Source organism: Salvia hispanica, chromosome 5 (genome assembly GCF_023119035.1).
Source record: "Salvia hispanica cultivar TCC Black 2014 chromosome 5, UniMelb_Shisp_WGS_1.0, whole genome shotgun sequence".
In the NCBI taxonomy this organism is placed as follows: Eukaryota; Viridiplantae; Streptophyta; class Magnoliopsida; order Lamiales; family Lamiaceae; genus Salvia; species Salvia hispanica.
This window is the reverse complement of record NC_062969.1, coordinates 24,795,922-24,821,520: the sequence shown is the minus strand read 5'-3', so window position 1 is coordinate 24,821,520 and position 25,599 is coordinate 24,795,922. Positions and strand designations below refer to the sequence as shown.

Here is a 25,599-nt window from a genome sequence, read left to right as displayed (position 1 = left end):
GACTTTGATCAATAAATGATGAGATATTTAATTTGGTAAAATTAAGTACAAAAGTGACGATCTACTTTCAGAGTATATAACCGTGGTATATTTATTTTCTCTAAACCGATTCTCAGTGAGTGAAAAATTATGAATTAAAGTTTGTCACAATTGTGAGATATGAGATAAAACCAAGGGATTAATTAAAAGTCTTAATTATCCCACATTGGTGGAGAGAACCTTATTAAACATGTACTCCCTCTGTCTCATAATAGATGTCACACTTTCCTTTTTAATTTGTCCAACAAAAGATGTCACATTTCATTTTTTTAGAAAAAACTCTCTATCACATTAATATAAATATATTATTTTCTCTCTCCACCGAACACAAAATATATCACCTAAAATCCCATGTCAATCCCCAAGTGTGCCATCTATTATGAGACGGAGGGAGTATTTAATAAGATGAATTATTATGTGTAATAATTATAGTGGATTAAGATGGGCAGTAGAGCCCACGTGTGCACGCTGCCTCGTTGCGAGCCGCGCTCCGTGCACTGTGACCCGTGACCCGCGCCCCGTGTGCCATGTGCCATGTGTCAAAAAGTCCACGATAGAACCCAATGCACAGCGGGTGCCAAAAGGTATACGATAGACCCAGATATACAAAGGGTGCTAAAAGGTCTACGACGGATCCTGACGCATAGCGAGTGACAAAAGGTCTCCGATGGACCCTGCCACATCGTGTGCCAAAAGGTTCACGATGAATCCCGCCGTGTAGCGTGTCCAAATGCATCATGTCTCTCCAACTTGGCCTATAAATAGGCAGTCACTCCATGCTAGTTGGGATCACCTAATACTTTTTCTACTCCATCTCCTATTCCACCCCTCACAAACAGTGGCGGACGCAGAAAAAAATTATGGCAGGGGCTGCATTATATACTTCTTCCATCTTGTTTCATATTCCGTATATCCTTTTCGTTCGTCTAAGAAAAACTATATCATTTACCCTCTTTTATTATTTTTCATAATTGGACTCCATATTTCACTAACGGCCCTTATTACATTTTATTAAAATTAATAATATATGAAAATATGACTTAAATTTTTTCACTAACTTTTTAACAGTTTTTCAAACCTAAACAAGAGTTAAAGTAAGATACATAAAATAATAAATCACGAATGGGGGGAATGATTTTTTAGTAATATACATATGAAAAAATATACGTAGACAGAATATTAAAATTTCAATTAATTAAATCAAAATTGTCTTATAATAACGTTATAAATGATAATAAATATACTTACTTTAAGACAAACTTCAAATTATCCAACCTAAACACATCAAACTCTAATCCTAGCATTACAAACTCTAACCCAAACATAATAAACTTATTTAAAATTCTATCATTCAATCCACCATAATTTCTTTTATATTTTCATGCTTAATATATATAGTACAGTAAATATTAAAATTTGTTAAAAAATTGAACCGAAAAGATGAAAAAAAAGAGTTAAAAGTTGAAAAATCAAATACACACACTCTTTGAATTGTACTACATTTTTAAATTTTATTACGTATTGTACTATTTATTTCTTGGGAGTTGGGTCTTCTTCTTCCCCAAGGCCAAAATCATGGCAGCTTATTTCTTCATTTGTCTCTGTATATTTTTCAAGCTGAAATTCATTTCAGCTCCTTCCATCATTCAATCTTGAATAATTTAGTCTTTAATAGCACTGATTTAGGAAGGGCTGAAGATTGTATATTGAAATTTTTAAAAAATTTAACAATAGAAAATAAGAAAAAAAAATTTGTTGGCATGTGCTGAAGCCCCTCCCCATCTCTACGTGTGTCCGCCACTGCTCACAAATATAAAATATGATGGTGGATCCCTCACTTATATTTGTGAGCGGTGGAGTAGAAAAAGTATTAGGTGATCCCAACTGACTTCATGCATTGTACACAATAATTTGCACACCAAGCATAGCATTGCATAGCTCTCTCACTCTCTTTCTGCATAGTCTTTCGTCAAAGCTCTGTCCTCGCCATCATCCAATTTATCGGAGCTTGTTCTATTTGCGGTGTTGCGACGAACAAGAGGAAGCCGTTTTATTGGGGATGACACGCCAATCCGAGAGCACTATTGGGGTGTATCTCATCTTGCGGAAAGAGGAATCCTCGACTCGGCTTATAAATTACTTCTACAGTTTATAGTTTCTTATTTGTATTTTCGTTTCAGTTTATTTCTGTTTAATTTCTCCATTCTTCTTTGGGTTGTATTACATCGTGCTAGTGTTTATCTCAGTATCATAATATTTTCACCAACAAGATGAGATTATGCCATTGTGTTCATGCACTCGATTGTTGTGCATTGCTACGTAGACACACAACAAAATATAGACAATTTTTGTATAAGAAGCAAATAATGGACTTAAAATTACAAAATCCTGAATTTAAATTCCGTTAATTGTAAATTAATCCTAATCCAATTTTCTCACAATTTTTAAAGAATAAAAAAAAGGAAAAGAAAGGTGCATATTGCAAAATTAGAAGTGGGAGTGGTGATAGCAATTAGAGTCGTGGCAGAAGAAAAAGGGGAATGTAATAAGGAGATGCACGTGGTGTCAGCGTGAGAGTGCGCGCTTTTTGTGCGTGTAGCTGTCGGAGACTAACTCTGACCTGACGTAAATATACTCTCTACTATTCCCCTCTCACACTTTCCTCTTTCAAACAACCAACATTCTATTCCTCTCTCTAGGGATTCCCAATCCCTAAACCAAACCCTCGCTCCCTGCCTCAACATGCCCTGAATTTCCAATCCGATCGGTGAGTCCGCGCTTCTTCTCTTTACTAGATCAGCCGTCGCCTTCTCTGTGATTTTTTTTGGTCTTGTTGCCGGTGATTGTGAATAAATGTCGTGTAGTTTTAAAATTTGAGCTGTGATGCTGCTAATTGCAGCTGCATTTGTCAATTTGACTCGCGGCTGAGTGTTTCGGGTGATTGTGCAGGATAAGATTGCAGTACACTTTAGGTTACGCGTTTGAAATGGCTTGTCAATTTATTTGCCTTTTATTTATTTATTTTTTTGCTCAATAGTTTCCCTTTTGGTTTCTTCTTGAATTCATGATAATTTTGTGATGCCTACATTTTGAATTACTCCTACATCTTAATTTTAGCAGTAAGTTGCATCTTAACTTTGTTAACCAAGTATATCAGCTGCTCAATTTTGTTCTGGTTTTGGTGGCTATTTTGCAGCTGCTTTCCAGTCAAAACACTTCATATTCCTTTTGGTGTAATTTCAGCTGGATTTTCTCCTAGGTACATGCACAGCCCAAGATTTTATACTTTTTGATGGCATGGCTTGTAATTTCCATCCACTGTTGTACGATTCAATTGTTATATTTTAGTCAGTGCTTATGTATATAGTGGCTTTAATTAATGGCTTTGATTTGCAGATCTTATGTCTTAATTACCTATTGACTATAGACCTATTCATCAATCCCATGTTTTTGTGCTATGAATTTTGCTCCACTCGATCCCTTTCTTTTAGGTCCACTGAATCTGCTTATGCTTTATCCAGGATTTCTATGTCATGGAAGAAAACTTATCCACCAGCACTCTGATTGACTCGACAGCCTCTAAGATACAACAACTTCAGAAGGCATTTGCAGAACTTGAAAGTCATCGAGCTGTGACTCTCAACGTGAAATGGAAGCAACTAGAAGAGCATTTTCATGGACTTCAGAAGTCTCTGAAGAGGCGTTTCACAGAACTGGAGGAACAAGAAAAAGACTTCGACAATAAAATAGTTGAATCTAAAGAGATGTTGGAGAAGCGCAAGACGGCAGTAATGACAAAGGAGCAAGCTTCACTTCAGCGACTTCAAGAGAAGCGGGATGCTGCTGTCTCAGCTATTATAACTGCTATGGGAAAGTGTGATACGCCTTTATCTGTGGATTCAGGTGCCTGTAATAGTGAAAATAAAATGGAAGAGCCTGTTACAGATGAAAAGATACCAGCCACGCTTGTAATTGAGGGTAACATGAATGTCATGAAAAGGTCTGCTGGATGTATGAATGTGGAGGTCAAGTCGTACCCGGAGTTAGTAAAATTGTGCCAAGAGATGAATTCAGAAGGCCTACACAAATTTATATCAGACAACCGCAAGAACCTTGCTGCTTTAAGGGAGGAAATTCCCATCGCACTTAAGGCTGCTGCTGACCCTGCCTCTCTTGTTCTGGACTCTCTGAAGGGTTTCTATGGCACGGACATGCCAAATGTAGATGCTAAAAAAGATTCTAATCTATTGGGCCTTCGCCGCACTTGTATCATGCTGATGGAGTGCCTATGCAGTTTATTCATAAATCTGGATGCAAACACCATCTCTGCTTTTATCTCAGAAAATGCTAAAGAAAGAGCAAAATTGATAGCTGAAGATTGGCAACCGAAGTTGGATGATCTTGATGCTGATGCCAGCAACGGAAATTCGTTAGAAGCACATGCATTCCTACAACTTCTGGCTACTTTTGGCATTAATTCACGTTTTGATCAGGAGAGCTTATCCAAGTTAATACCCATGGTTTCTCGCCGTCGTCAGACAGCTGAGTTATGCCGTTTTCTCGGTTTGTCGGACAAAATGCCAGGTTGATTTCTGAGACTAATTCCATTAACCTTTTAACTGCTACTTTCTTCTGACTCCCAAATATTGTTGGTTGTACATCACATGAAATTTTATTTAAAGTTGCTAACGAAACCAGAGCTATCAAACTATGGATCTTCTTTGTGCTCACATTTTTGATTTCATGGTTTAATAGGTGTGATAGATGTTCTGATAAAGAATGGAAGGCATATTGATGCTGTAAATTTGGCATTTGCTTTTGAGCTCACTAATCAGTTTCCACCCATTTCACTACTGAAATCATACTTGTATGAGGCCAGAAAAGCGCCGTCACCTGCCAAATCTGGAAATGTGTCCCCTGGTGCTTCTCGACAGGTCCCTTTCTTGTGCCTCGATCTGATTTTTATTCGGTGATGCTTATCTCTGCTTGTATATTTTTAAAACAAACCTTCTGCATCTAGAAGTCTAGAACACATTTGGTGAAATCACAGTTCCCCTTTCTGTGGTGCTTATAATTTTGTACATATCCTATGTTATTCCTTTGGTTGCAGGTTGATGTCAACGAGAAAGAGCTGACTGCACTCAAAGCCGTGATCAAGTGCATTGAAGATCACAAGCTCGAGGAGCAATTTCCCATAGAGCCACTCCAGAAGCAGCTCCTCGAGATTGAGAAAGCTAAGGCGGACAAGAAACGTGCGACAGAAGTTGCCAAACCACAACCCAAAAGACCGCGTGCAAATGGTGTTGGGCACGCACCCCGTGCTGCTAACGACAAGAACTTCCATGGAAGGTATCCACAATACATCTATGAACGACCTTATGCTTACACCGAGCACCATGTTCCTTCGTTTATGAGTGCTCCGACATATAACTTTTCTCCGAGCCATGGAAGCTTCTTCCCGAGTCCCTACCAGTACCAAACTGCATACCTGCACTAATGACTAGAGATCGATGCTGAGACTGATGATCAATCCGTTAACTACTAGTGTTAACCCGCTCCAATTTCTTCATGTAATGTTGAACCTTTCAGCAACTTAGTATTTGGGAAAAGAAGGGATTAAATAGCCTTATTAATTCCTAGACTGTTGTAAAAGCTAATGTGATGATACTCTAATTGTTGTACTGTTTCTAATGTTTGTGATGTTGTATTAATCTTCTTACGCATTTTATGATGGTTGTTTGATTAATCCGAGGATTTTAATGTATTATGAAATAAATTAAGATTTAATAATCAATTTGATACAAGTATTAGTAACAATTTACGAAATTAAGTCAGGTAATGTATTAGGATGATATAAATTTTTTAAGTTGAAGGGAGAAATAAAAAAAACCATTAAACGACGCGTAGATTATAGGAAGAATTTATAAAAATTGTAAAAAAAAAGTACACAAATTTGTCGTAAAATTTAATCATGGAAAATTTACTACAAGTTAAAAGTTTAAGTATTTTTCTTACCATATATATAAAGTTCGTGATAAAAATTTGAATTGGCCAATGATTTTTTTCTTAGCACATAAAAAATAACTAAAGTTGGATGTATTTAGCGACAATAAAACCATTAATCTTATTCGACATCTAGATTGTGCAAAATATGAAGAAAAAATTGGAATTAAAAAATGTTAGCTAGTACCTAGTAGGAGTATATTTTAAGAACTAAATCCATGATCAAAGAGTGATTTAACTTTAAATATGTGATAAAGTAAGTATTCTTGTGATTGTACTATAATCCTATATACCAAGTAGGCGAGTAGTACTATAAAATTTAAAGAGCTTATCCTTCAAACAAACATTAGAATAGTGTTTATATATAGCTTTATTCACATGCTAAAGGATTTAACAACATATGTTTTTAACCTTGAATAGAAGATAAACAAATTCACTGACATAGCCGTTGAGATAATTAGTTTGTTAAATTCTGTATTTACGTTCTTAAGAAGGCTCACTTCCCCCAATTCTCTCTTCATTTCCCGCCAATCATTATGAGGATCGCCGAGATCTCCCCTACACCAGAGCAACGCCGATCCTCCACCGTTACCGTCGATACCGACTCCGATCAATCAGCCGTGCTCTCGAAGATCGAGACCGCAATCAAATCGCTTGAGCGTCACCCTCCGGCGCATCCTTTGCCAGATTCATACGCCTCCGAGATTCAGCTGCCCCTTGCTCAGCTCACTCAACTCGTTCCCCTGCCCAATTCCGCCAAGCTTTTCGTCTGGAAACTAAGCTACCGCCTCTGGAACGTCTGCGTCGACCTCTCCAATGCCTCCAGCCAGAAGATCTCCGAGGAGCTTGCCAAGCTCCGCCAACTCGCGGCGGAGATGCTACTCGCCACCGCCGATGTGGCGGGGATTCCTTCTCCGGCGTTCAAAGCGGCGCTGTTCTTCTACAAAACCGGTTTGGTCTGGTTTGATCTGAGGAAATTTGATTTCGCTAACAATTGCTTCGAGAAAGCCACCGACCTCGTATCCAATATTGAAATTAACTCAGTTTCCGATTACGACGAGCGGAAATTGCTTTTAGATCTTAACCTTGCCCGATCTCGAGCTTCCTGGGAAGTTTCAGATCGAAATTTGGCTATTGCGTTGTTAAACAGGTCTAAAAATGTCCTGTTTGGAGTTTCGAGGAATTATAATGCTCTAGCTCATCAGTACTTAAGTTTTGGAAAGACATTGCTATCGACGAGTGAAGTTTCCACTGTAAATGAGGCGTTGAAGTTGATGAATGATGCGCTGGAGCTGTGTGAGAAGGGGCTGAGAGTGGTGAAACGGACTGAGGATACGTTGAGTTTGAAGGAGCTGAGGTTGAAGACTTTGCGATTCATCTCCGCTGCTCATCTGCAGAACGATGAATTCGAGAGTGTGTTGAAATGCGTGAAGGTCTTGAGGGAGGTCGGGAGTGCCGGGGACAACCATCCTAGCTTGAGTGTATTGGCAATGAAGGCGTGGTTAGGGCTGGGGAGGTTTTCAGATGCGGAGAAGGAGTTGAAAGGCATGGTACTGAACAAGGGGATACCTGAGTGTGTGTGGGTGTCAGCTGTGGAATCATACTTCCTTGCTGCTGGTGCAGCAGGTGCCGAGACTGTCAAGGCAGTGTTTCTGGGCCTGTTGGGGCGTTGCCATGTTAGTGCTGGTGCAGCTATTAGGGTTATCAATAGGGTGGTTGGAAATGGACTGAGCAACGGTGAAGGAATGAAGGTGAGAGCCAAAGTTGTAGGTGAGTTGGTTTCGGATGAGAGGATGATAGCTTTGTTTGACAGAGAAGGCGCTGCAAAAGAGAGGACAACCATGCATGCTCTTCTTTGGAACTGGTAAACTTCTTGGCAATCTTGAGATTCACTGTTTCTCATCGTTGCTTGTGATAAACAAAAAGAACATATCTTAATGAGATTAGGCTTGCTTAGATGCTTAATTAAAGCAAACGTATACTGGTTGTTTAGTTCAATGGAAGGAAAATTTGAGATAGTTTGGCAGTAAGAAAACTCACATAGTATGAGAATTAGGCTTGTTTAGTTGCTTTGATCAATAAATGGCTGTGAACTGTGAACTTGTTTCTTGCAGTGCCACTGAGCATTTCCGATCAAAAGATTATGTGCTTAGTGCTGAGATGTTTGAGAAATCCATGTTATATGTACCTCATGGGATAGAGAACAGAAATCTAAGAGCTAAGGGATATCGAGTTCTGTGCTTGTGCTACCTAGGCCTCTTGCAACTGGATAGAGCTCAAGAATATATAGATGAGGCTGGGAAGGTACTCACTGAGATTGTCAAATCAATTTCACAAACTATATTAGTATTAACCATGATAACGATGTTGTTTTGTTTATGCAGTTAGAACCAAATATAACAAGTTCCTTCCTAAAGGTAAGAACATGTTTGCCAAGAAGTTCTCTTCCTTTTAGCAGACAAACGGCCCTTTTAAATTATTTCTTCCACTGACTAGTATGATCTGCAACTCGCAGTTTAAGATTTTGTTGCAAAAGAAGGACCACAGCAGCGCCATTGCTCAGATGCAAGCAATGCCTAGCTGCCTTGACTTCACCACTGAATTCATTTCCCTCTCAGCACATGAAGCTGTTGCGTGCCATTCCATTCCTGTCGCTGTTGCCTCCCTATCCCAGCTCTTGAATTTTTACAGCTCAGGAAAAGCAATGCCAATCAATGAGGCTGTAGTATTCCGCACAATGATCACAATTTTAAGTCAGGAGCCAGGAAATGATACTGATGTCCTCAAACACATGAAACGTGCTCATGTCCGGCAATCTGAAGTTGGAGCTGACATCTTCTTTGGCAAATGTGAGGTTGGAAGACGAGAGAAGAACTGGCTAGCTGCAAATGCTTGGAACTTTGGAGTAAGAACTGGGCAGGAGAAGAACTACGAGCTATCGTCTGAGTTCTTCAAACTGGCATCCGAGTTATATAAAATCGTAGGTGATGGTGATACGGAGGGAAATGAAGAAATGGTTTGTAAATCAATAATACTGGCAGTATCCGCCATTATTGCGGAGGAAAAGCATCAGAAGGGTACGTTGCAGGAACCTGAAATCAGACAAGCAATCGAGCTGCTAGGCAGGGCAGGAAAGGTATCTAGATTGCTTACTTTTTTTGTACAGCCATATAACTCTACTTACCTTTTCTTTGTATAACCATGTAACTCTACTTACCTAAATCATTTGACGCAGATTCTAACATCAAGCTCGAGCAGCATCAAGAAAAATGAAGATCAAATCGCAGCAATCGAGCCTCACTTCTTCTTCGTCTACACATGGAGCGCCTCCGATCTGTACTCAAGGCTAAGCGATGCAGGCAGCCAACAGCTCCAGCTTGTGAAAAACTTTGCCAGCTCGAAATGCTGCAACCCGAAACATCTGGTCCAGATTGGGCTTGAGGCGTCGCAGGGGCCACGGTCCAACCCTGAAGTGGCAGCCTTGGCTCTCAACTCGTCTCTGGCCGCCCTTCTCGCCTCCCCCTCACCGGATTACCAAACTGTAGCTCTGGTCCTCAGAAACCTTATAACCGTTGGCAGCATCCAGAAGGGAGAGCCGGACGACGAGTCCATAATGGAGAGGTACAAGCAGGCGTACCGGATCATGGTTGGATTGAAGGAGGGGAGCTACCCGAGTGAAGAGGCGAAATGGCTGGCCATGACGGCTTGGAACCGGGCTGCTCTCCCGGCAAAGGTAGGGCAGGTGGAGATGGCGAAGAAGTGGATGAGTATGGGGTTGGAACTGGGTGTGAAGGTTCCCGGGATGGAAATGTATAGGTCATGTATGGAGGAGTATTTGGGAGGGTATGAGAAGAAGCTTAAAGGGCAAGAGCATGACCAAAGCAGGGCTCCAGCGCTTTCTTGAATGATGATACTCTAATTCTGTCTAGATTATGTTAGTATAATGAAAATGTGATGTTTCTAACTCTACATTAGCTCAACTTTCTTGCTTCGGATGGTAATTAATCAGCATGCTGTGTGTGTATGTGTCTGTGAGAGAGAAAGGGTGAGATAGTAATAAGTTGCCCCTCATTTGCAGAAAGTGGTGAAAATGTAATTAGGGGCGTTGCATATGGCGCCATCAAATCTTATCATCTAATTTCATCATATCATCGATCCATACATAGGTCCAAGGCAAGTGCATCTATCTCCATGGAGTCTCTTTCCATATGCCTCGCAGCTGCACCACCATCATTAAACCCTTGTAAAAATCCCAGAAAAACAACTCCAAGAACACACTCAAATTGCATCCGCATTTGCAAACTACCCCAACTCTCCAATCACCAATCAATCAACACTTCAACAACCACAATTTCCCCCCATAATTTGTCCCAAAACCTCTCTTTTCTCAATTCCCACAAACTAATCCTCAAACCCCAATTCGCATTCCCATTTCTCGGATTCACCTTCCCAATTTCGTGTTTCGCCTCTGAAACCGCCACCACGACTATCTCGGCTGAAGAAGTTCCCGGCAGAATCAGCTTGGAGTCCATTTTGGTCTCGATCGACAACTTCTTCACCCGCTACCCTTTCTTTGTTGCCACAGTAATCTTCATTTGGCTTGTTGCGATCCCTTTAGTTGAGGAGTATTCGCAGAAGTATAAGTTCATCTCCGCCATTAATGCATTCAAGAAGCTGCAGGATGACCCCACTGCCCAGTTGTTAGATATAAGGGACGATAAGAGCGTAGCTTCTCTGGGCTCTCCCAATTTGAAAATATTGAGCAAGAATGCAGTGCAGGTCAGTTTCCGAGAAGGGGATGAACAAGGTTTTGTGAAGAGGGTTCTCGAGAAATTTGGGGAGCCAAATAACACTACCCTTTGTATCTTGGACAAGTAAGCTTTTGAAGCTTGTTAGTTTTGAAATTATTATTTCGCTGCTTGATGACTTTGATATGCTGGTTGTCTTAGTTAATGAATATCATGATTAATAATCTGCAAGATTTTTCAAGTGCTTGTTGAAATTGATTTGAAATCATCCAAAACCATGTGTGCCGGAGCATTCTTAGTTATCCCTGATATAGAGACTTAAACTAACTTTTGTGTGTGGATAAATTACATGTGTAAGGTAGTTTTGATGGCAACTCTATCAAAGTGGCCGAGCTATTGGTGAAAACCGGTGGTTTTAAAGAGGCTTATGCTATTCGGGGAGGGACCATGGGCAAGCTAGGATGGCAGGTAAACTGCTGCTTATTCTCTTCCATTAAGTGAATTTGTTTCGTGTCCTTTTGATTTAGCTCTTGCAGAAACGAATGTTTGTAACTGCTTGATCTTTGATGGCCCTTTTTAATGTCTGTTGATGCAATGGGCAATTTTTTAGTACAATTCATTTTCGTGGAGTCAATGATCTTGAGCTTTAGATGAATTCTAGCCGTTAGCAGTTTAGATTTGGTCATGAAAGAGGGGAGCTTGGTTTTTGAAAGTATTGCACTATAAGGCCTTAATTTATGGAGTCCCCTTGTAGACCAACTGATTGGGTTGACATGTCTGAACCACTATTAAATTATCTTTTCCATCCAATTGAAAGTTCAGGGATACATTCTATTTTGCTATGTAGTAAAAGATATTGAGTAGGTTAGAGTGCCATTCATTTCTTCAAACCATTTATTGACTCATAAATGAAACGCTTCTTTTCTTTGGCTTCTGCCAAGGCATAAATTGTCAATTGTCATTGAGAAATATTATAAATTGACAGAGTTACAAAATTGAGTTTGCAATATCAAAGATAGTTTGTGCTGCTTAGAATTGTTTTCCGCAGTCTGTACCTCTTTTTTTGTGCTTTAAGTTGAGATATACACAATCTTGCGGTTCAGTTCTGATGTTGCTTTACCTAGAATTTCATACTACAACTCAAGCGTTTCATTTCCACTGGTTAGATATCCACATTTAGTTCTGCATAAGGAGCCTTCTTCTTCCATAGTTGGCTAGATAGGTGTGCAAATGATAGACAATCTATATTATGCTAACTCATGAACAATATTATTTGTATCAAATGCTGCAGGAGATACAAGAGACCCTCCTACCTCCTTCAGTACATATTATTCCAAAGAAAAGGTCCAAAGTGCCAAAAAAACAGGATACAAATGGAGATATACCTCAAGTCAAGGAAAATACAGATTCTCCAGCCAGTAAAGAGATCAAGAATGAGGATGTTAGTTCCGTTAGTCCGAGTGTCAGATCTGAAGGGAGTCCGTCAAGGCCACTGTCTCCATACCCAAATGTATGAAACCTTACTATCTCTCTCTCTGGTGTCTCTCTATCTTGGAACTACGTACTTAGTAGTATTAATCGTTGTTATGCAGTATCCAGATTTGAAACCTCCTTCTTCCCCAACTTCATCAAAGCCAAACTGAGGCTCTACGGCTCTGCAGCTTGTTATTATGAAGGGGGGCAAAACTTCAATTGTCAACAATAGTCCCAAAACTAGAATTGGAACTTATTGTGCTCTCAAAAAACATTATAATTAGATGTAGAGTTTGGCCGATTCCCAAACAGTTTTGTAACTACAATTTTCGTTGTAGAGAAATTATAAATGTCATCATAATTCATGGATTTTTGCATTTTAGGTTGCGATGTAAATTTGATTGTGAAGGTGTCTACAATTCTGATCACAATTCAACCTTTATATTTGGGGTCTTTGCATAAATTCACCTCGTATCGAATTTCGTCAGGATAAAATATTCTAGAGCGATTATAAATAAATCAAAATAGAAGGAAATCATTTTCTGATCCTGAATTGTGATGGTGGAATCTTGGGACGGCACCCTTTCCTTCACCGAGTTCTTCGTTGCAGCTTCCACTTTTTCGGAGCAATGGCGGAAACTCAACTCGTCTCTACCACAATGGACATGGATTCCTTCCCCTAAACGCCCATGGGTTCTCCCTAATCATCAAGTACTTATTTACACCTCCGTAAGTTGTGATGCTATCTCATACGATTTTGACTTGTTTTTGGAAATTTGAAGGCGGGATACTTGGCCCTGGAAAATCTGATTCTTCCCAGGTTATCGGAGGTGGGTTTATTTTTCTTTCGGCAAATGCCAAAATCAAATTCGTTGAAGGGGTTTTGTTGGGCGCCTGAGAAAAGATTACCAAAATTGATCTCTAATATTTGGTTTTGTAGGGAAATACTCATCACAAGAGCGATGTGGCAGAGACAGAAGAGTGCTGTAGTGATTATGGAGATGAAGTCGTTGATACAGCTGTAGTTGTGAGCATGTCTATCGAATATCATCAAACATCTAAGTTTTTATCTTACTGAATCGTCAAAACTTCATCTCTGCCAAATGTGCCTTTTTCTGCCCAATGGTATAAGAACAACTTTTTCACCCCAATAAGGGTTCATTAATCGGCATTTAGGGTTTGATTAGGATGGATGCAGCGAAGGGTACAAACTACAAACTCTGATATGTAACGTTGGGTTTCGAAAGGGATAATGTCGTCAAGTGTTACTTATCTTGCACTGATACTTATTCTTCTGCACACTGGCTCGTACTCGTGCACATCTTTTCCGTTTTCTCTTTGAAATAAAGAGATTAGTGGTTTTGTAGATTAGTTAATTGCTTATCTAATGGCAAAAAGGGATGTAATTCATCCATCTTTGTGGTTTCCGTTTCGTGTTAGGTTCTCAATGATGGTTCTGGAGAACATCGCTACGACCTCCATGTGGTTTATAGCGCTTCTTACAGGGTTCCAGTGCTATATTTCCGTGCTTACCGCAATGGTAAGTTTGACTTTTGGTCCACACGTTTTGTAAAAGTGCACAAGCCAATTATGAGCGTATCCAACTATGGTAAAGCTAGTATTTTATGGGATCTCTTTTTTTTGCTTTCTTGACAGCTGCAATTAGTACTGAAACTTCTGTAAATTATTCACACAGATTAGAATTACTTAATGCTTTAAAGCCAACATTTGATTGACGTAGTATATCTTATGCAACTCTCAGATACCATTGAGTTGTATTTTCTTTCAGATCACCAGCTTTATGATTGTCCATGTTATAACTAAGTGCGCTAAATTTATGCTGAACTCAATTCATGCCATTTTGCAGATGGGCAGCCTCTGCTGCTAGATGTCATTGAAAAAGACATCTCTATCGATTCAGCTAAACTTCTAACTAGAGCCAAGTGGACATTTGTAACTCAGGAGGTTATATTCCCTTCATGCGCTAGTGAATGCTTGTGATGAAAGTTTCCTTAGCTTTAGGCAATTTTTGCTGTGTGTTTGGACTATAGTACAGGCTTTTTGCACCATTTTGCAACGTTGTCGCAGACAGAAGAAGCCTCTTTGTGTCTATAACATTCTTGTGTATGCTATCTCTACACTGCAGGAACACCCTGAACTGGGGCGGCCATGGTATATGTTGCATCCTTGTGGGACTAGTGAATGGATGAAGCTACTCCTAAGCAGTGACGTGTCTGCTGCTCAAAACAGGATCCCTCGAGAAAAATACCTGCTTTCGTGGTTCTCAGTAGTTGGGCAGGTTTTTGGTATTAAACTCCATCTTGAGATGCTGAATCTTGTTGATTCATAGTGATTTGTACTACTAGTTTGTTTGAGCTAGATTTGATAGTCCTGTGCACTCTTTTAAATATATAATGATTTGTTCTTGCAAAATTATACCTACTCAGTACTTATATAGTTATATTGCATGGAAAGTAATGAGTAGAAAATCGAATTCAACTATATACTCATCTTTGTAACATGAACTGTGTGGAATACAAGTACAAAATTATACTCCACTATATAAGTATTAGGAACAAGATCAATGTACTTGAACTACCATACTCATAAATAAGTTACATCATGCCTACAAATTCCAAGAAAAGAAATCCAATTGGTTGGTATCTATCTTGCGTATCATAAGACAAGCAGCTTTTCTTGTAGCAACAAGCACTGCGGGTATGTCAAGTATCCATCACATTGCTGGTTGGCTTTCAACGCAGCGGAATAATTGAGCAAGATCTGCCTTAGGAGGATCTGCATCTTCCATACGGCTGAAGGAAGCCAAAAACTCTTTGTTACCATCAGCCCCCTTCAAAGGAGAATCTATCCAGCCTTGGCATTGAAATCCAAAACCTTGTACACCGTTTATTATCTTAGCAAGAACCTAAATCATCAAAATACATAATAACAAAAAATTACTTCTGGGTTTCAGGAACCAGTATCACTTTTACTGAAAAATTGAAAATCATAGGCATAATAAACCACAAAAACTATGCTGACAGTCAAGAAAAATGAGGCAGGTAAGTGCTTACCTCCTGATGGACTAATGGATCCCTCACAATCCCTCCACCTCCAACCTGAAAGAAATTTGAAATTTAGCCGAGGCTTACATAAACAATGAACCCTAATGGCAGAAATAATACACTTAGCAATAATCTTGTTCCACAGGCAGTACATCATCCAAGACAAAAGACATGAACTCCAAGTTACAGATCACATGTCTTCAGAGGCATCATATGCCAACAAAATACCTTCTCACTCAATAGTATCAAGCACACATGAGTAAATTTCATATCTTATTTCTTGTTGCATATACACATGCTGGGGTGTGATCAATTGCTAACTTTCTTAAGTTGCTAACTTGCTAACTCATCAACACAGTGTATTAAAAATGTAAATACGATGACATTAAAATGTCAACACATAATTTTGTTAAACTTCAATATAATGTGTTGATATTATGTGTTTGACATTTTGATGTCACCGTATTGACATTTTTAATACACTATATTGATGAGTTAGTAGAGTTAGCAATTTAAATAGTTAGCAATATAACGCACCCCTACACATGCTTTACTATGGAAATACAACCCATCTAAATAAGTAGTATGATATATTTAGAAACAAGGATCAGAATGCCCTTGATTGAATAACTACTGTTCCCATACATGTAAGTTGTAACAATGCTAAGACCACAGCATGATTAGAGGACCTAGATTGAATATATCATAAATTCTTTATTGGCTCTAGGATAATAATATAGATTATTAGCAATAAACATAATCAGAAGCCACATTGTGGAAATTATGAACATAGGTGCGAAATTATACTTCCACGTACTTGAGATCTGTGTGCCTCAAATTGAGGTTTAATTAGAGTAACTAACATTGCATCATTCTTCATCAGATTGATAACAGCAGGCATGACCTGCAATGTATAACATATCAGTAGGATCAAGTATATTGCCAATAATTTTAGTGAACAGAAAGAATTCACAAGAAAACCATAAGCCACATCCAGTGACTTACCGTTAATATGGAAATAAAAGAAAGGTCCAAGGTAACTATATCAACTTTCTGCGGCAGTTCTTTGAGATATCTTAAGTTTGTTCTTTCAATGACACTTACACATTCATGCACGCGTATCTTTTCAGCTACCTGAACAGAAACAAGAATCCTAAAATCAGTTAGAACAGTACGGCAAGCAACCGTGCAAGAAACACGAAAATAGAAGTACAATTCTTGGCATTAAAGGATCTGTGGAAAACAATGTAGACATACCTGTCCATAACCTACATCAACACCATAGACAAATGAAGCACCGTATTGGAGCAAGCAATCTGTGAATCCACCAGTAGAAAGTCCTGAGTCGAGGGCAACTTTTCCAGTAACATCAATCTCTAGTAGTTCTATTGCAGCCTCTAACTTATGACCAGCTCTGTAAGTACGTAATTTCAGAAGAGTTTCAATTACTTAAGAGTAGATTTTTAGTAGAAAAGTTATTGAACAGCTCTTATGAGGGAGAGTAATCACCTACATACATATTTTGGAACCTCAGCCTGGATATCCACAACAGACTTATCAGAAATTTGCGCTCCACATTTATTTACCACTTTCCCATCAACAAATACTTTACCTGAGAAGTGGATTTATGAAAATGCAAGCAAATGAGGCTTCCAGGAAACATATAAATACTAACATGTTGCAAACATGAGGATTTAGAAGAAATCAGTAAGAACTGCTCAAGCAAGTAAGTAGCATTTGCTTAAGAACCTATAATGTGCTTAAGCAATCCCTCAAGGCACTAAGAAGCCAGCAGGTTTTCGATGCACCAAATAAGGGTCTCCTAAGCTTTAATTTCTAAATCCAGCTCCTAAGGATTAGAGAGAATATCCGATGAATAAGGTCATAACATTTGTTATAGAAGGATTGGCTTCTTTGCTGTGCTGGTAAATAGATTTTCAGTTACCTACTGCTTCCAACTCACATACAGGACTAAAGATAGCTTATTCACAATTTCCAGCAACACATAACAGATGCTTCATAAGGATACATCACAACATCATGATTCTGGATAGAAATTAGAAAGAATTTCAAGAGAGCTACCCTGAATTATCCAAGACTGTATGAATGTTCGACTGTATTGCTGAAATCTCTCGAGACACACTTCATCCAGTCTCCTTCTCCTGAAAATTTGATCAGCATCACAAGAATAACAAAGAAAAAACAGATTGCATTGCAATTACTTTCTGGGTACTTTGATCTTCTCCGAACTGGAAGCAGCAAAGCTCCTGACAAACCGATGCACCGGCACATTGACCAACCTTACTGATTCAGAAATCATATCCTCAATTAATAAAGGAAAATACAGTTGGTTATGAAGCACAAAGGCAGGAAACAGTTAAAGATGCAGAAGAGTTATTTAACGGAGTTGAGGAAGGGGAGAGCAGTCCACAGTACCTGAGGAAAGAGATGAATCGATAGAGGAGAAATTGGTGAACAAAGTCCTGCCGCCTGAAACAGAGGCGGCCGCGGCAAATTTGAGAACAATCTGTTGCACTGCCATTTTTATCATCTCAAACACGCATTTTCTCCCTACACTCAGCTCGAGCGCGGTTCCGAAGGTATGCTTCCGTTTTAACCAAAAACAATAGGTTTTCATTTATTGGGCCGTTTCAGAGCCCAAAACAGCATGTGCAAGCCAGGCCCAACTCAGATTTAAACAATACTCCCTCCGTCTCACATAATTCGTCTCACTTTGATGGGTTTTAAGAAATGTAATGAAAAGTTAGTGAAACGTGAGTCCTTCTTTTATATATTAATTTTATAATAAAATGTGCGTAGGAATGTGTTAGTGGAATATGAAGTCCACTACCAAAAATGGTAAAAAGTGAAATGAGACAAATTATGTGGGACGGACCGAATGGAAAAATGGGAGTACTACTATCCACTAAAAGCTAGCCGAATTGATAAATAAGGTGTTTAAGCACATAATGGCATGCTCCTAGGATGGATCATGTAAAATAAACTAGGACGTGACTGTAAAATATGATTCTGAATGTGTAGCATCGGGAGGGGTATTGTGCGACTCAGTTGGACAATGGGTGTTGGCTACACAAGGCACTTGAGAAGATGCTCGATACTGCAAACTGAATTGTGGGCAATATATGATGGGATTTTGTTGGTGTGGCAACGAGAGCTTAGAAATACTCTCTCTGTTCCATTATAAATAAAAATTTTTCTTTTTTAAGTTTGTCCCATTAAAAATAAAATATTTCCTAAAATGAAAACATCTCTATCTCTATCTTTTTATATCTCCTACTTTACTCTCTCTTCATTAACTCTCAAAATAACACTATATAAAAACCTGTGTTGATTTTCAAATATTGTATATTTAATAGGACAAAGGGAATATAATTTTGGAAAGCAATAATATGACAGTTGTTCCCTTGCTAGAATCAGATATTAACAGTTCATCGCTTATGAGAACTATAAAATGTACTATCATGCAAAAAGAGTAGACTATGAAAATTGTTCATGTATTTAAAAGTAATCAAGAGATTTTATGGCAAATTTGTTGTGTCAGTTTAACTAGGCACCAAGTGAAATACTGAATTTGTTAACCCATGACCATATCTGCCCAATATAAGGCCGATGTTAGATTTATAAGGCGAAGCCATTTTCTAGTAAAAAAAAATAACTTTGGACTCTTTTCCAGCAGAATTAGCAAAATGACGTGTCATTATTTAATATAACTAAATTAATAATCAAAGCAGATTCTACTTACGCGGGAAATAATAAAAAAAAAAAAGTAAAAACAAATCATGAATTGGATATGTGAGGATCAAATAAAATGGACAATCTAAAACTAATTTTAATGTGTGTAAATATGAGAAAACATAGTGCATTTGATTTTAATGAGAACCAGATAAACCCTATCCCCAATTCCAGTTGACTGATCAAAACCACCCTATGGCTATCCCAACTCCACTGATATTCCACAAAGGAAACAGAAACCAACGGTCTTAACTGTCACCAAAACAGAGCTTCCTTCCAATTCAATGGCACTCTGCTTCTTCTCTGCTTCACTATCATTTCCCAAACGTCACCCTCTCATTTCTACTCCTCATAACATCCCAAGAAAGAGAAATCTACCACTCATTTGCCGATCAAACAGCGATTCCGATGAGGTATACCTATATATTTAATCGTGATGACGACATTTTCTCGAATGCGCTGGAGGAGTCTGAATTTTCCTTTTGCAAATTGGAATTTGTCAGGATTATTTGTTGGATGCTCCAGTTTCAATCGGTGATGGATTTTCCTTCAGTGGGGGTAAGAGATGTGAATCTGAAGCAGAATCACTATGTTCTCATATCCAATAGGAGTATTAGATTTGTTTTATTTTGCTGTTTTTTGCTTTTGAACAGGGAAATACTCAGACGAACCAAGCCCTGCTGATGCATGGTTCAAGCAAGGAAAGATTGTAACTTTCTTCATCTTATTTTCTTTGATCTCATATCAAATTATTATGATTATGAGATCTATGTTTTTGAACTTGTATGACTTTTATATCCCAAAGAGCAAAAGAAAAGAGGCAAAAACTTGTGTACATCACGGTGCATCCACCACAATCAGGGTTTATTGATTCTAGCTAGGATTTATTAACCACAGTCGAGATTTGATTGAGACGAATGGCCTGTACATCTGAACGTATATGAGGGGTTAGTGACAAGTTGTTTCCCCCGTTTTTGCATATTAAGGTGAAAGCACACCCTGTTGGTGGAACTGGTGAGAAGGCCAAGGATCCGATTTTTGGACTTGCTATGGCCGGTTCTTCGCAATCCTCTACTGATCTGTTCAGGTGATTATTTATGCCTTCATTAGACAGTGATCATGTGGTTGTGAGGATGCATTTACATGATTGATTATCATGACAAAGTCCCCAACCAATGCTATTATGCAGATATTGAGGATCGAATATTTGCAGGGATTTCCAATTGAAACGTGCTCATTTTGTGCAATAGATGGTTCTGCGTTGAAAGTGGAAATCCTGCTAACCAGACAGTGATTTTAGTTCATGGTTTTCCATCACAGGTTAGTCTATTAATGTTTTGTTACTTGATGGCATGAAACCTGTCTAAGCTAATATGTGGTTGACGCTTGGTCGAAACTGAAAATTTGCATATAGATAATCTTGAAGAAATTCTTTTGTACAAATTGACTTGTTGCATTGTAGAAAAATGAATTTGACCTATGAAATCATTTGGAAAGAATTGAGGAGCTTATTAATCTGCATCCAAATAGATAAGAACAAGAAGACCAGCTGAATGGTTATCTGGTTTGTGTGTTGGGACACATTTTACTTGAGCCCACACACTAAACCTCTCAGTTTTTCAAAGATATTTGGATCTAGCTACTATTATAGTCAACAAGTTGGGGCTTTATTTTGTTTCACTTTAGCTAATCATAACTACTCCATCTGATAATATTATATTTCACTTTCTCTCGTAGGCATATTCGTACCGCAAGGTTCTACCCATTCTCTCTAAGAATAATCATGTTATTGCTTTTGATTGGCTAGGTAAACCTATATCTCTAAGTTACACTACCACCTGTTTGAATTTGATCTAGTTAGCACACTCAAGTTCTTCTGATCTTGCAGGATTTGGATTCTCAGATAAACCCCAACCCAAATATGGCTTTGACTACACATTGAAAGGCACGAGCTTCAACATTTAAAAATGAAAGTTCACTACATAAGCTCTAAATGTTACTGTGCCATTCCAAATGACGAATTATGTCTTTTCAGAATTTGTAGATTCCTTAGATTCTCTCATCAACGAACTCTCAAAAGATAAGGTTACTCTTGTTGTCCAGGTATATTTAATCTCAGATTACTACTATTTTTTCTGAATTTTTACTTTTGTGATGTGAATTTGATGAAACCTTGTGTCATTTTTGTTTTGGTTAGGGATACTTTTCACCAGTTGTGGTTAAATACGCTCAAGATCATCAGGAAAAGCTTAATAATCTCATCCTACTAAATCCCCCAGTAAGATCTGTTTGAACTCTGTGGCAACTAAGATACTCTCTCTTTTTCTTCTGTTTTTTATTTCATGCTTTAAATCTGGTTTATACTTTCAAATGCCAAAACAAGCTGAATCTGCAGAAAGTGGAACTTTATACCTAAGATTTTAACCTTTGATCTCGATCCCAACATGCAATCCGATAATAATGGCACTTTCAATACAATAAACAACTGTCGATTTTAATATTCCTTAATTTTTTTATGTTTGTACTGAAGCTGACAGTGAATCACGCCAACTTGCCATCAACACTTGCCATTTTCAGCAACTTCTTGTTAGGAGAAATATTTTCTCAGGTGTGAAGTTTGAGCAGTGTTTTTAAATTTATATATTTTGAATGGCTGAAAACATATAGTATTATTTTCCCTTTCATTTCATGGCACTAATCATGAAATCTCACTTCAATCAGGATCCTCTGCGAGCCAGTGATAAAGCCTTGACAAGTTGTGGTCCCTATCAGATAAAGGAAGAAGTTGCAATGGTTTATAGAAGACCATACCTCACATCAGGATCTTCTGGATTTGCTCTGAATGCCATTAGCAGGTCGATGAAAAAGGAGCTAAAGGTGCAATTTCCTGCTATTTCCTGTTTCTTAGGTGGCATTATAATGTTGAGATGAAATTCCTCTTTGAAGGCGACTCCTGATAATGGCTGTGTTCGAATATTAAGAGCATTTTGTTTGAATTGCAGGGGTATGTAGAAGATATGAGAAGAATCCTTGGGGATGAGACGTGGAAGGTCCGAACAAGCATTTGCTGGGGCGAAAGAGATCGTTGGTTAAGCTTCGAAGGTGTGGAAGATTTCTGCAAAGAATCCAATCATCAACTGATCAAAGTCCCCATGGTAATAATACTAATATACTAGTATGTGATTTTTACATTAATATTACATCATGTCTTAAGTGAGTTGGTGTGCGTGTTGGCAGGCAGGGCATCATGTGCAGGAGGATTGCAGCGAGGAAATAGCAAATATCATTGCCAGAATCCTAAGCAAACCAACACGTATATGATTTCGTTTACTCATTCCTAGTAAAACCTATCTACCATCTACTACTATTTTTACCCTGGTCTCAATGGTGAAATCAGCATAGTACTCAGGGAAGAACATTTTTATACTTCTCTCTAGACTTTAGAGGCTCTTCTGTATGATTCGTCTATTTAGTTTCATATTCGACATAACAGATTCATTATCATTGTCTGGATAGCCTTTACTATTATTTCATAATAAGATTATGTTTATTAAACAAGCTGATTTATTCATACTCGCAATTCCATTGGCCCAAAACTACTGGTGTCATCATCAAGATCAAATTCTAAACATCAACATCCATGTTGCATCATAGAATTCTCAAAAAGTAAAACCAATTAGCAACAACTCTGCAACCTACCTACAACATTAATTGTAAAAAGCAAAGTGATGATCATGATAAAAAACTGTAAAATGACAGAAGATATGTTTGTAAAGCACCATGGAAGCACTAGATCTTTAATGGTAGCAGCTGATTATATCACTCACTGTAAAGAAGAAAGTGGAGTAATGATATTCATTCTTTAGTTTTAATCCCAAGAGTTATCTGACCAACAACACTACATCATATACTAGAGCCAGACACAAGATATCAGTAATATTGATACCACTACTATTATCCCAAAAGCTACAAATCGATGTTAACCAAATGGGATCTTCTGTTCGATTATCATGATTACAAACTTTCAGAGCCACCATGAATGTTCTGAATTAGACATATAGCATTTTGCAGCAGAGCATCCGTTTCCTCATTTGCAGTGTCAAGTGCGCGAAGTTCCTTGATCTCCTCCTGCCACTTTTCCATCTGCTCCTTGTGTATTCTGTCACATGTTAGCAGTTAAAGTGTGCGGCCTCACGTTTCCAGTAATTACAGATCACAATTACATTCTATTCACTCACAAAATCATGCGTTCTTCAAATTCATTGCTCAGTTCCTTGAGCATTGACTTCCCTGATTCTAGCAGCTCTGACACCTTCACATAATGATAGTAGGTCGCTCATGTTCAAACACATTATTCAAGAAATGATGCATCATATGTAAATAATTAATGTATTCAAATAAGGTGTTTGGATTCTTTGGAAAAAAATGAGGGGTTGAGAATCACAAATTCCCCCTTCCAGATCTATTACAAATCAATGAGTGCTGAAGTTGTTTACCATCTGAGTGAAGTTATTGATCTTTTCAAGGATGTGAGAGATCTCCATCTCCACCAGTTCAGAATTTGAAGTTACGACATTATCTTCAGCTGAAATCTCTACCATAGATTCATCTTGTAGACCTAACTCTTTTTCTTCAACCTGTTAATGATCATTTTCTCAGTTGTAAGCAAAAAGAAAACTTTTAATCTATCTTATTGCCATCTTAATGCTTATGCATAGAAGAGGGGAGAGGACATACAGAACTCTTCATTCGTTTTGCCATTCCACCAGTGCCTTCAGTTTCCATCTTCAAAAAGAAAGAGCTTATAAAGCTGCAGAAAGAAATAACTATAACCGAATCATCTTTGAGAAGACACTGACAAGACAAGTGTAAAGCAGAAGGCAGCTAATAACCAAAACTACTTGAGCATCCTTTCACCTTGATCATTTTGAGTATTTTATGATTGCATACGAAAATGCACATTTTGACAGGTCTATTCCGTAAGTAGTACTAATTCCGGTTCACTTTTTCACCGATAAATAACTAAAGGAAGAAATTACAGTTTCTGGATGATAGGGGAAAAAACATTGCTATCATTTTCTCATTTCATTCCAACTCAAAAAAAAAAGGCTCTGAAAAAACTCACAGAGAAATGAAAGATGATCCAGTGATTCATAAATCATAACAGTCAGAGTACTAGCAACTTTTAACGAACACAATACTGGAAAGTTACGAAACAAAAGGTCTATACGCCAATGCTGGTAGATGAAAGAGGAGAGTGATATGATAGATTAATAAAGTATTCAATCCATCAAAGTAATCGATGAATTAGCTTAGATTATTTTTACTAATTCATCCTATCACTCAAAGTAAATGTCCTACAAGTATACCTATAGCACAAATTGTGCAATCAGAATCCGCGAATTAATAGCACCAATCCGATAATAGATGCAGAAAAAAACTTAAAAAACCAAATTAGACGTGAAATTCACTAATCGATACAGTAGTGTGCGCATGTGTTGTGCTGTGTGTGAGAGAGATGAAGAAGAGAGTGCGAGAGAGCTCTCTGAGCACATGCGATCGCCGTAGCTGATATTTAAGCACCAATCGGGTTAAAAGGAGAAACAAATCTCAATCCATGCTTCAACTAAAATTAGGCATGAAATTACCAGATTAATCGGCAGAAAACCGTAGGCGACAACTGTGTGTGTTTGGAGAGAGAGAGAGAGAGAGAGAGAGAATGCGATGGCCTCGACAGATAGAACACTCGGGTAAATGCGATGGCGGGGAAAAATCGAATTTATATGCATTGGTTGGCGGGACGAGAAAACTAATGTGCTGCGATCTTTGTTAAGAGCATTTTTGTAGCACAATTTTGCCTGTGGCTTTAATTTGGGATATTCACACGTAATATCCGAAACTTTCAAAAAGTTAGATTTTTCCAACGAACTTTAAATTTGGCAAATAATATCATGAACTTTGCTACTTGTGTGTTATTTTCCACCGGCTATTAGTAAATGACATGTATGTTGAGTTGGCAAATTAAATCTAGTTGGCAATCTACTTAGCAATTTTTTAACTTATTCATCATATTTGGCAAACTGCTAGATGAATAGTCAATGACTTGGCATTTTTCGAAAGCAACACTAAAAAGCTGTGAAATGCAAACGAGAAAGAGAAGAGCAAGCTCAGTTAACATAGGTGTTGTCTGATATCCAATTGTGAGGATATTAAAATGGTGACAGAGGAGCTGATTCCTCCCTCTTGTCTGATATCCATTTGTGAGGATATCGAACGACCCTTCTCAGTACGAGAGCTACCTATGTAATATAGAAAGGCGGCACAGTTGGGCTCAATAGGAATAGAAGAATCGTTTTTCATTAATTCTTCCTCCGACGTCGTCGATGGAGAATCAAATGAGCTGCGAGCAGATTCTTCCTCTGATTTCGGGCTTCAAATCCCCAACCAAATTGCGAACCCTAAATTGTAAATTGAAGGATGAAATGTTTATGCGATTCTGAAATTGAAAGATAAATCGA

General features: G+C 38.3%; 7 protein-coding genes across 14 annotated transcripts; 5 read left to right on the top strand and 2 right to left on the bottom strand.

Annotated features, from left to right (window-relative positions):
• The first annotated feature begins 2,655 nt into the window (after window positions 1-2,655).
• LOC125189024 (FRIGIDA-like protein 3) lies at window positions 2,656-5,762 on the top strand. Of its 2 annotated transcripts, XM_048086188.1 has the most exons (5): window positions 2,656-2,806; window positions 3,236-3,298; window positions 3,561-4,623; window positions 4,795-4,973; window positions 5,150-5,762. In XM_048086188.1, exons 3-5 carry the CDS (start codon window positions 3,573-3,575, stop codon window positions 5,534-5,536), a joined length of 1,617 nt encoding a protein of 538 aa, XP_047942145.1. In that variant the 5' UTR covers window positions 2,656-2,806; window positions 3,236-3,298; window positions 3,561-3,572; the 3' UTR covers window positions 5,537-5,762. The 2 variants fall into 2 exon arrangements, with proteins under 2 accessions (XP_047942145.1, XP_047942146.1); XM_048086189.1 differs by lacking the exon at window positions 3,236-3,298 and having other exon boundaries at window positions 2,663-2,806.
• Window positions 5,763-6,578: 816 nt separating this feature from the next.
• On the top strand, window positions 6,579-10,018 carry LOC125189083 (TPR repeat-containing protein ZIP4). The gene is made up of 5 exons (XM_048086275.1): window positions 6,579-7,906; window positions 8,157-8,346; window positions 8,427-8,459; window positions 8,558-9,178; window positions 9,278-10,018. The coding sequence occupies exons 1-5, from the start codon at window positions 6,579-6,581 to the stop codon at window positions 9,944-9,946; spliced, it is 2,841 nt and encodes a 946-aa protein (XP_047942232.1). The 3' UTR covers window positions 9,947-10,018.
• Window positions 10,019-10,141: 123 nt separating this feature from the next.
• LOC125189084 (rhodanese-like domain-containing protein 4A, chloroplastic) lies at window positions 10,142-12,645 on the top strand. Its single transcript, XM_048086276.1, has 4 exons — window positions 10,142-10,916; window positions 11,153-11,258; window positions 12,082-12,300; window positions 12,383-12,645. Exons 1-4 carry the CDS (start codon window positions 10,234-10,236, stop codon window positions 12,431-12,433), a joined length of 1,059 nt encoding a protein of 352 aa, XP_047942233.1. The 5' UTR covers window positions 10,142-10,233; the 3' UTR covers window positions 12,434-12,645.
• Window positions 12,646-12,667: 22 nt separating this feature from the next.
• Window positions 12,668-14,696, top strand: LOC125189085 (ubiquitin-like-conjugating enzyme ATG10). 2 transcript variants are annotated; one of them, XM_048086278.1, is made up of 6 exons: window positions 12,668-12,956; window positions 13,046-13,093; window positions 13,204-13,290; window positions 13,704-13,803; window positions 14,131-14,228; window positions 14,410-14,696. In XM_048086278.1, the coding sequence occupies exons 1-6, from the start codon at window positions 12,822-12,824 to the stop codon at window positions 14,611-14,613; spliced, it is 672 nt and encodes a 223-aa protein (XP_047942235.1). In that variant the 5' UTR covers window positions 12,668-12,821; the 3' UTR covers window positions 14,614-14,696. The 2 variants fall into 2 exon arrangements, with proteins under 2 accessions (XP_047942235.1, XP_047942234.1); XM_048086277.1 differs by having other exon boundaries at window positions 12,668-12,974.
• A 45-nt stretch (window positions 14,697-14,741) lies between these two features.
• On the bottom strand, window positions 14,742-17,914 carry LOC125186724 (hemolysin A). 5 transcript variants are annotated; one of them, XM_048083156.1, is made up of 9 exons: window positions 17,765-17,914; window positions 17,551-17,632; window positions 17,411-17,490; window positions 16,838-16,940; window positions 16,586-16,742; window positions 16,334-16,462; window positions 16,146-16,232; window positions 15,338-15,382; window positions 14,742-15,189 (listed from the first exon to the last, which is right to left on the bottom strand). In XM_048083156.1, exons 1-9 carry the CDS (start codon window positions 17,877-17,879, stop codon window positions 14,998-15,000), a joined length of 990 nt encoding a protein of 329 aa, XP_047939113.1. In that variant the 5' UTR covers window positions 17,880-17,914; the 3' UTR covers window positions 14,742-14,997. The 5 variants fall into 5 exon arrangements, with proteins under 5 accessions (XP_047939113.1, XP_047939115.1, XP_047939116.1 ...); XM_048083158.1 differs by having other exon boundaries at window positions 16,433-16,462; XM_048083159.1 differs by having other exon boundaries at window positions 16,586-16,644; window positions 16,842-16,940.
• Window positions 17,915-19,254: 1,340 nt separating this feature from the next.
• On the top strand, window positions 19,255-22,639 carry LOC125186449 (cis-3-alkyl-4-alkyloxetan-2-one decarboxylase). The gene is made up of 13 exons (XM_048082815.1): window positions 19,255-19,494; window positions 19,585-19,639; window positions 19,735-19,790; window positions 20,068-20,168; window positions 20,332-20,401; window positions 20,819-20,888; window positions 20,970-21,026; window positions 21,117-21,184; window positions 21,279-21,359; window positions 21,612-21,689; window positions 21,803-21,958; window positions 22,084-22,236; window positions 22,319-22,639. Exons 1-13 carry the CDS (start codon window positions 19,366-19,368, stop codon window positions 22,400-22,402), a joined length of 1,158 nt encoding a protein of 385 aa, XP_047938772.1. The 5' UTR covers window positions 19,255-19,365; the 3' UTR covers window positions 22,403-22,639.
• Window positions 22,640-22,910: 271 nt separating this feature from the next.
• Window positions 22,911-24,878, bottom strand: LOC125186394. 2 transcript variants are annotated; one of them, XM_048082750.1, is made up of 5 exons: window positions 24,730-24,878; window positions 23,819-23,891; window positions 23,578-23,718; window positions 23,320-23,393; window positions 22,911-23,240 (listed from the first exon to the last, which is right to left on the bottom strand). In XM_048082750.1, the coding sequence occupies exons 2-5, from the start codon at window positions 23,864-23,866 to the stop codon at window positions 23,096-23,098; spliced, it is 408 nt and encodes a 135-aa protein (XP_047938707.1). In that variant the 5' UTR covers window positions 23,867-23,891; window positions 24,730-24,878; the 3' UTR covers window positions 22,911-23,095. The 2 variants fall into 2 exon arrangements, with proteins under 2 accessions (XP_047938707.1, XP_047938706.1); XM_048082749.1 differs by lacking the exon at window positions 24,730-24,878 and adding an exon at window positions 24,451-24,612.
• Between the last annotated feature and the right edge of the window lie 721 nt (window positions 24,879-25,599).

What these genes read in the sequence shown, in the direction of transcription:
- LOC125189024 (XM_048086188.1), top strand. Translation starts at nt 3,573, where the DNA reads ATGGAAGAAAACTTATCCACCAGCACTCTGATTGACTCGACAGCCTCT. An exon ending in TTTGTCGGACAAAATGCCAG is followed by an intron (nt 4,624 to 4,794) that starts GTTGATTTCTGA and finishes ATGGTTTAATAG; the next exon opens with GTGTGATAGATGTTCTGATA. An exon ending in CCCCTGGTGCTTCTCGACAG is followed by an intron (nt 4,974 to 5,149) that starts GTCCCTTTCTTG and finishes CTTTGGTTGCAG; the next exon opens with GTTGATGTCAACGAGAAAGA.
- LOC125189083 (XM_048086275.1), top strand. Translation starts at nt 6,579, where the DNA reads ATGAGGATCGCCGAGATCTCCCCTACACCAGAGCAACGCCGATCCTCC. An exon ending in ATATAGATGAGGCTGGGAAG is followed by an intron (nt 8,347 to 8,426) that starts GTACTCACTGAG and finishes TTGTTTATGCAG; the next exon opens with TTAGAACCAAATATAACAAG. An exon ending in TAACAAGTTCCTTCCTAAAG is followed by an intron (nt 8,460 to 8,557) that starts GTAAGAACATGT and finishes TGCAACTCGCAG; the next exon opens with TTTAAGATTTTGTTGCAAAA.
- LOC125189084 (XM_048086276.1), top strand. Translation starts at nt 10,234, where the DNA reads ATGGAGTCTCTTTCCATATGCCTCGCAGCTGCACCACCATCATTAAAC. An exon ending in TGGGCAAGCTAGGATGGCAG is followed by an intron (nt 11,259 to 12,081) that starts GTAAACTGCTGC and finishes CAAATGCTGCAG; the next exon opens with GAGATACAAGAGACCCTCCT. An exon ending in CACTGTCTCCATACCCAAAT is followed by an intron (nt 12,301 to 12,382) that starts GTATGAAACCTT and finishes GTTGTTATGCAG; the next exon opens with TATCCAGATTTGAAACCTCC.
- LOC125189085 (XM_048086277.1), top strand. Translation starts at nt 12,822, where the DNA reads ATGGTGGAATCTTGGGACGGCACCCTTTCCTTCACCGAGTTCTTCGTT. An exon ending in TCGTTGATACAGCTGTAGTT is followed by an intron (nt 13,291 to 13,703) that starts GTGAGCATGTCT and finishes GTTTCGTGTTAG; the next exon opens with GTTCTCAATGATGGTTCTGG. An exon ending in TTTCCGTGCTTACCGCAATG is followed by an intron (nt 13,804 to 14,130) that starts GTAAGTTTGACT and finishes GCCATTTTGCAG; the next exon opens with ATGGGCAGCCTCTGCTGCTA.
- LOC125186724 (XM_048083156.1), bottom strand. Translation starts at nt 17,879, where the DNA reads ATGATAAAAATGGCAGTGCAACAGATTGTTCTCAAATTTGCCGCGGCC. An exon ending in TTGAGGCACACAGATCTCAA is followed by an intron (nt 15,383 to 16,145) that starts GTACGTGGAAGT and finishes AATTTCTTTCAG; the next exon opens with GTTGGAGGTGGAGGGATTGT. An exon ending in ATCCATTAGTCCATCAGGAG is followed by an intron (nt 15,190 to 15,337) that starts GTAAGCACTTAC and finishes TTGATGATTTAG; the next exon opens with GTTCTTGCTAAGATAATAAA.
- LOC125186449 (XM_048082815.1), top strand. Translation starts at nt 19,366, where the DNA reads ATGGCACTCTGCTTCTTCTCTGCTTCACTATCATTTCCCAAACGTCAC. An exon ending in TGGATTTTCCTTCAGTGGGG is followed by an intron (nt 19,640 to 19,734) that starts GTAAGAGATGTG and finishes GCTTTTGAACAG; the next exon opens with GGAAATACTCAGACGAACCA. An exon ending in TCATCCTACTAAATCCCCCA is followed by an intron (nt 21,360 to 21,611) that starts GTAAGATCTGTT and finishes TTTGTACTGAAG; the next exon opens with CTGACAGTGAATCACGCCAA.
- LOC125186394 (XM_048082750.1), bottom strand. Translation starts at nt 23,866, where the DNA reads ATGGAAACTGAAGGCACTGGTGGAATGGCAAAACGAATGAAGAGTTCT. An exon ending in CAAAACGAATGAAGAGTTCT is followed by an intron (nt 23,719 to 23,818) that starts GTATGTCCTCTC and finishes GATCATTAACAG; the next exon opens with GTTGAAGAAAAAGAGTTAGG. An exon ending in TCAATAACTTCACTCAGATG is followed by an intron (nt 23,394 to 23,577) that starts GTAAACAACTTC and finishes CATTATGTGAAG; the next exon opens with GTGTCAGAGCTGCTAGAATC.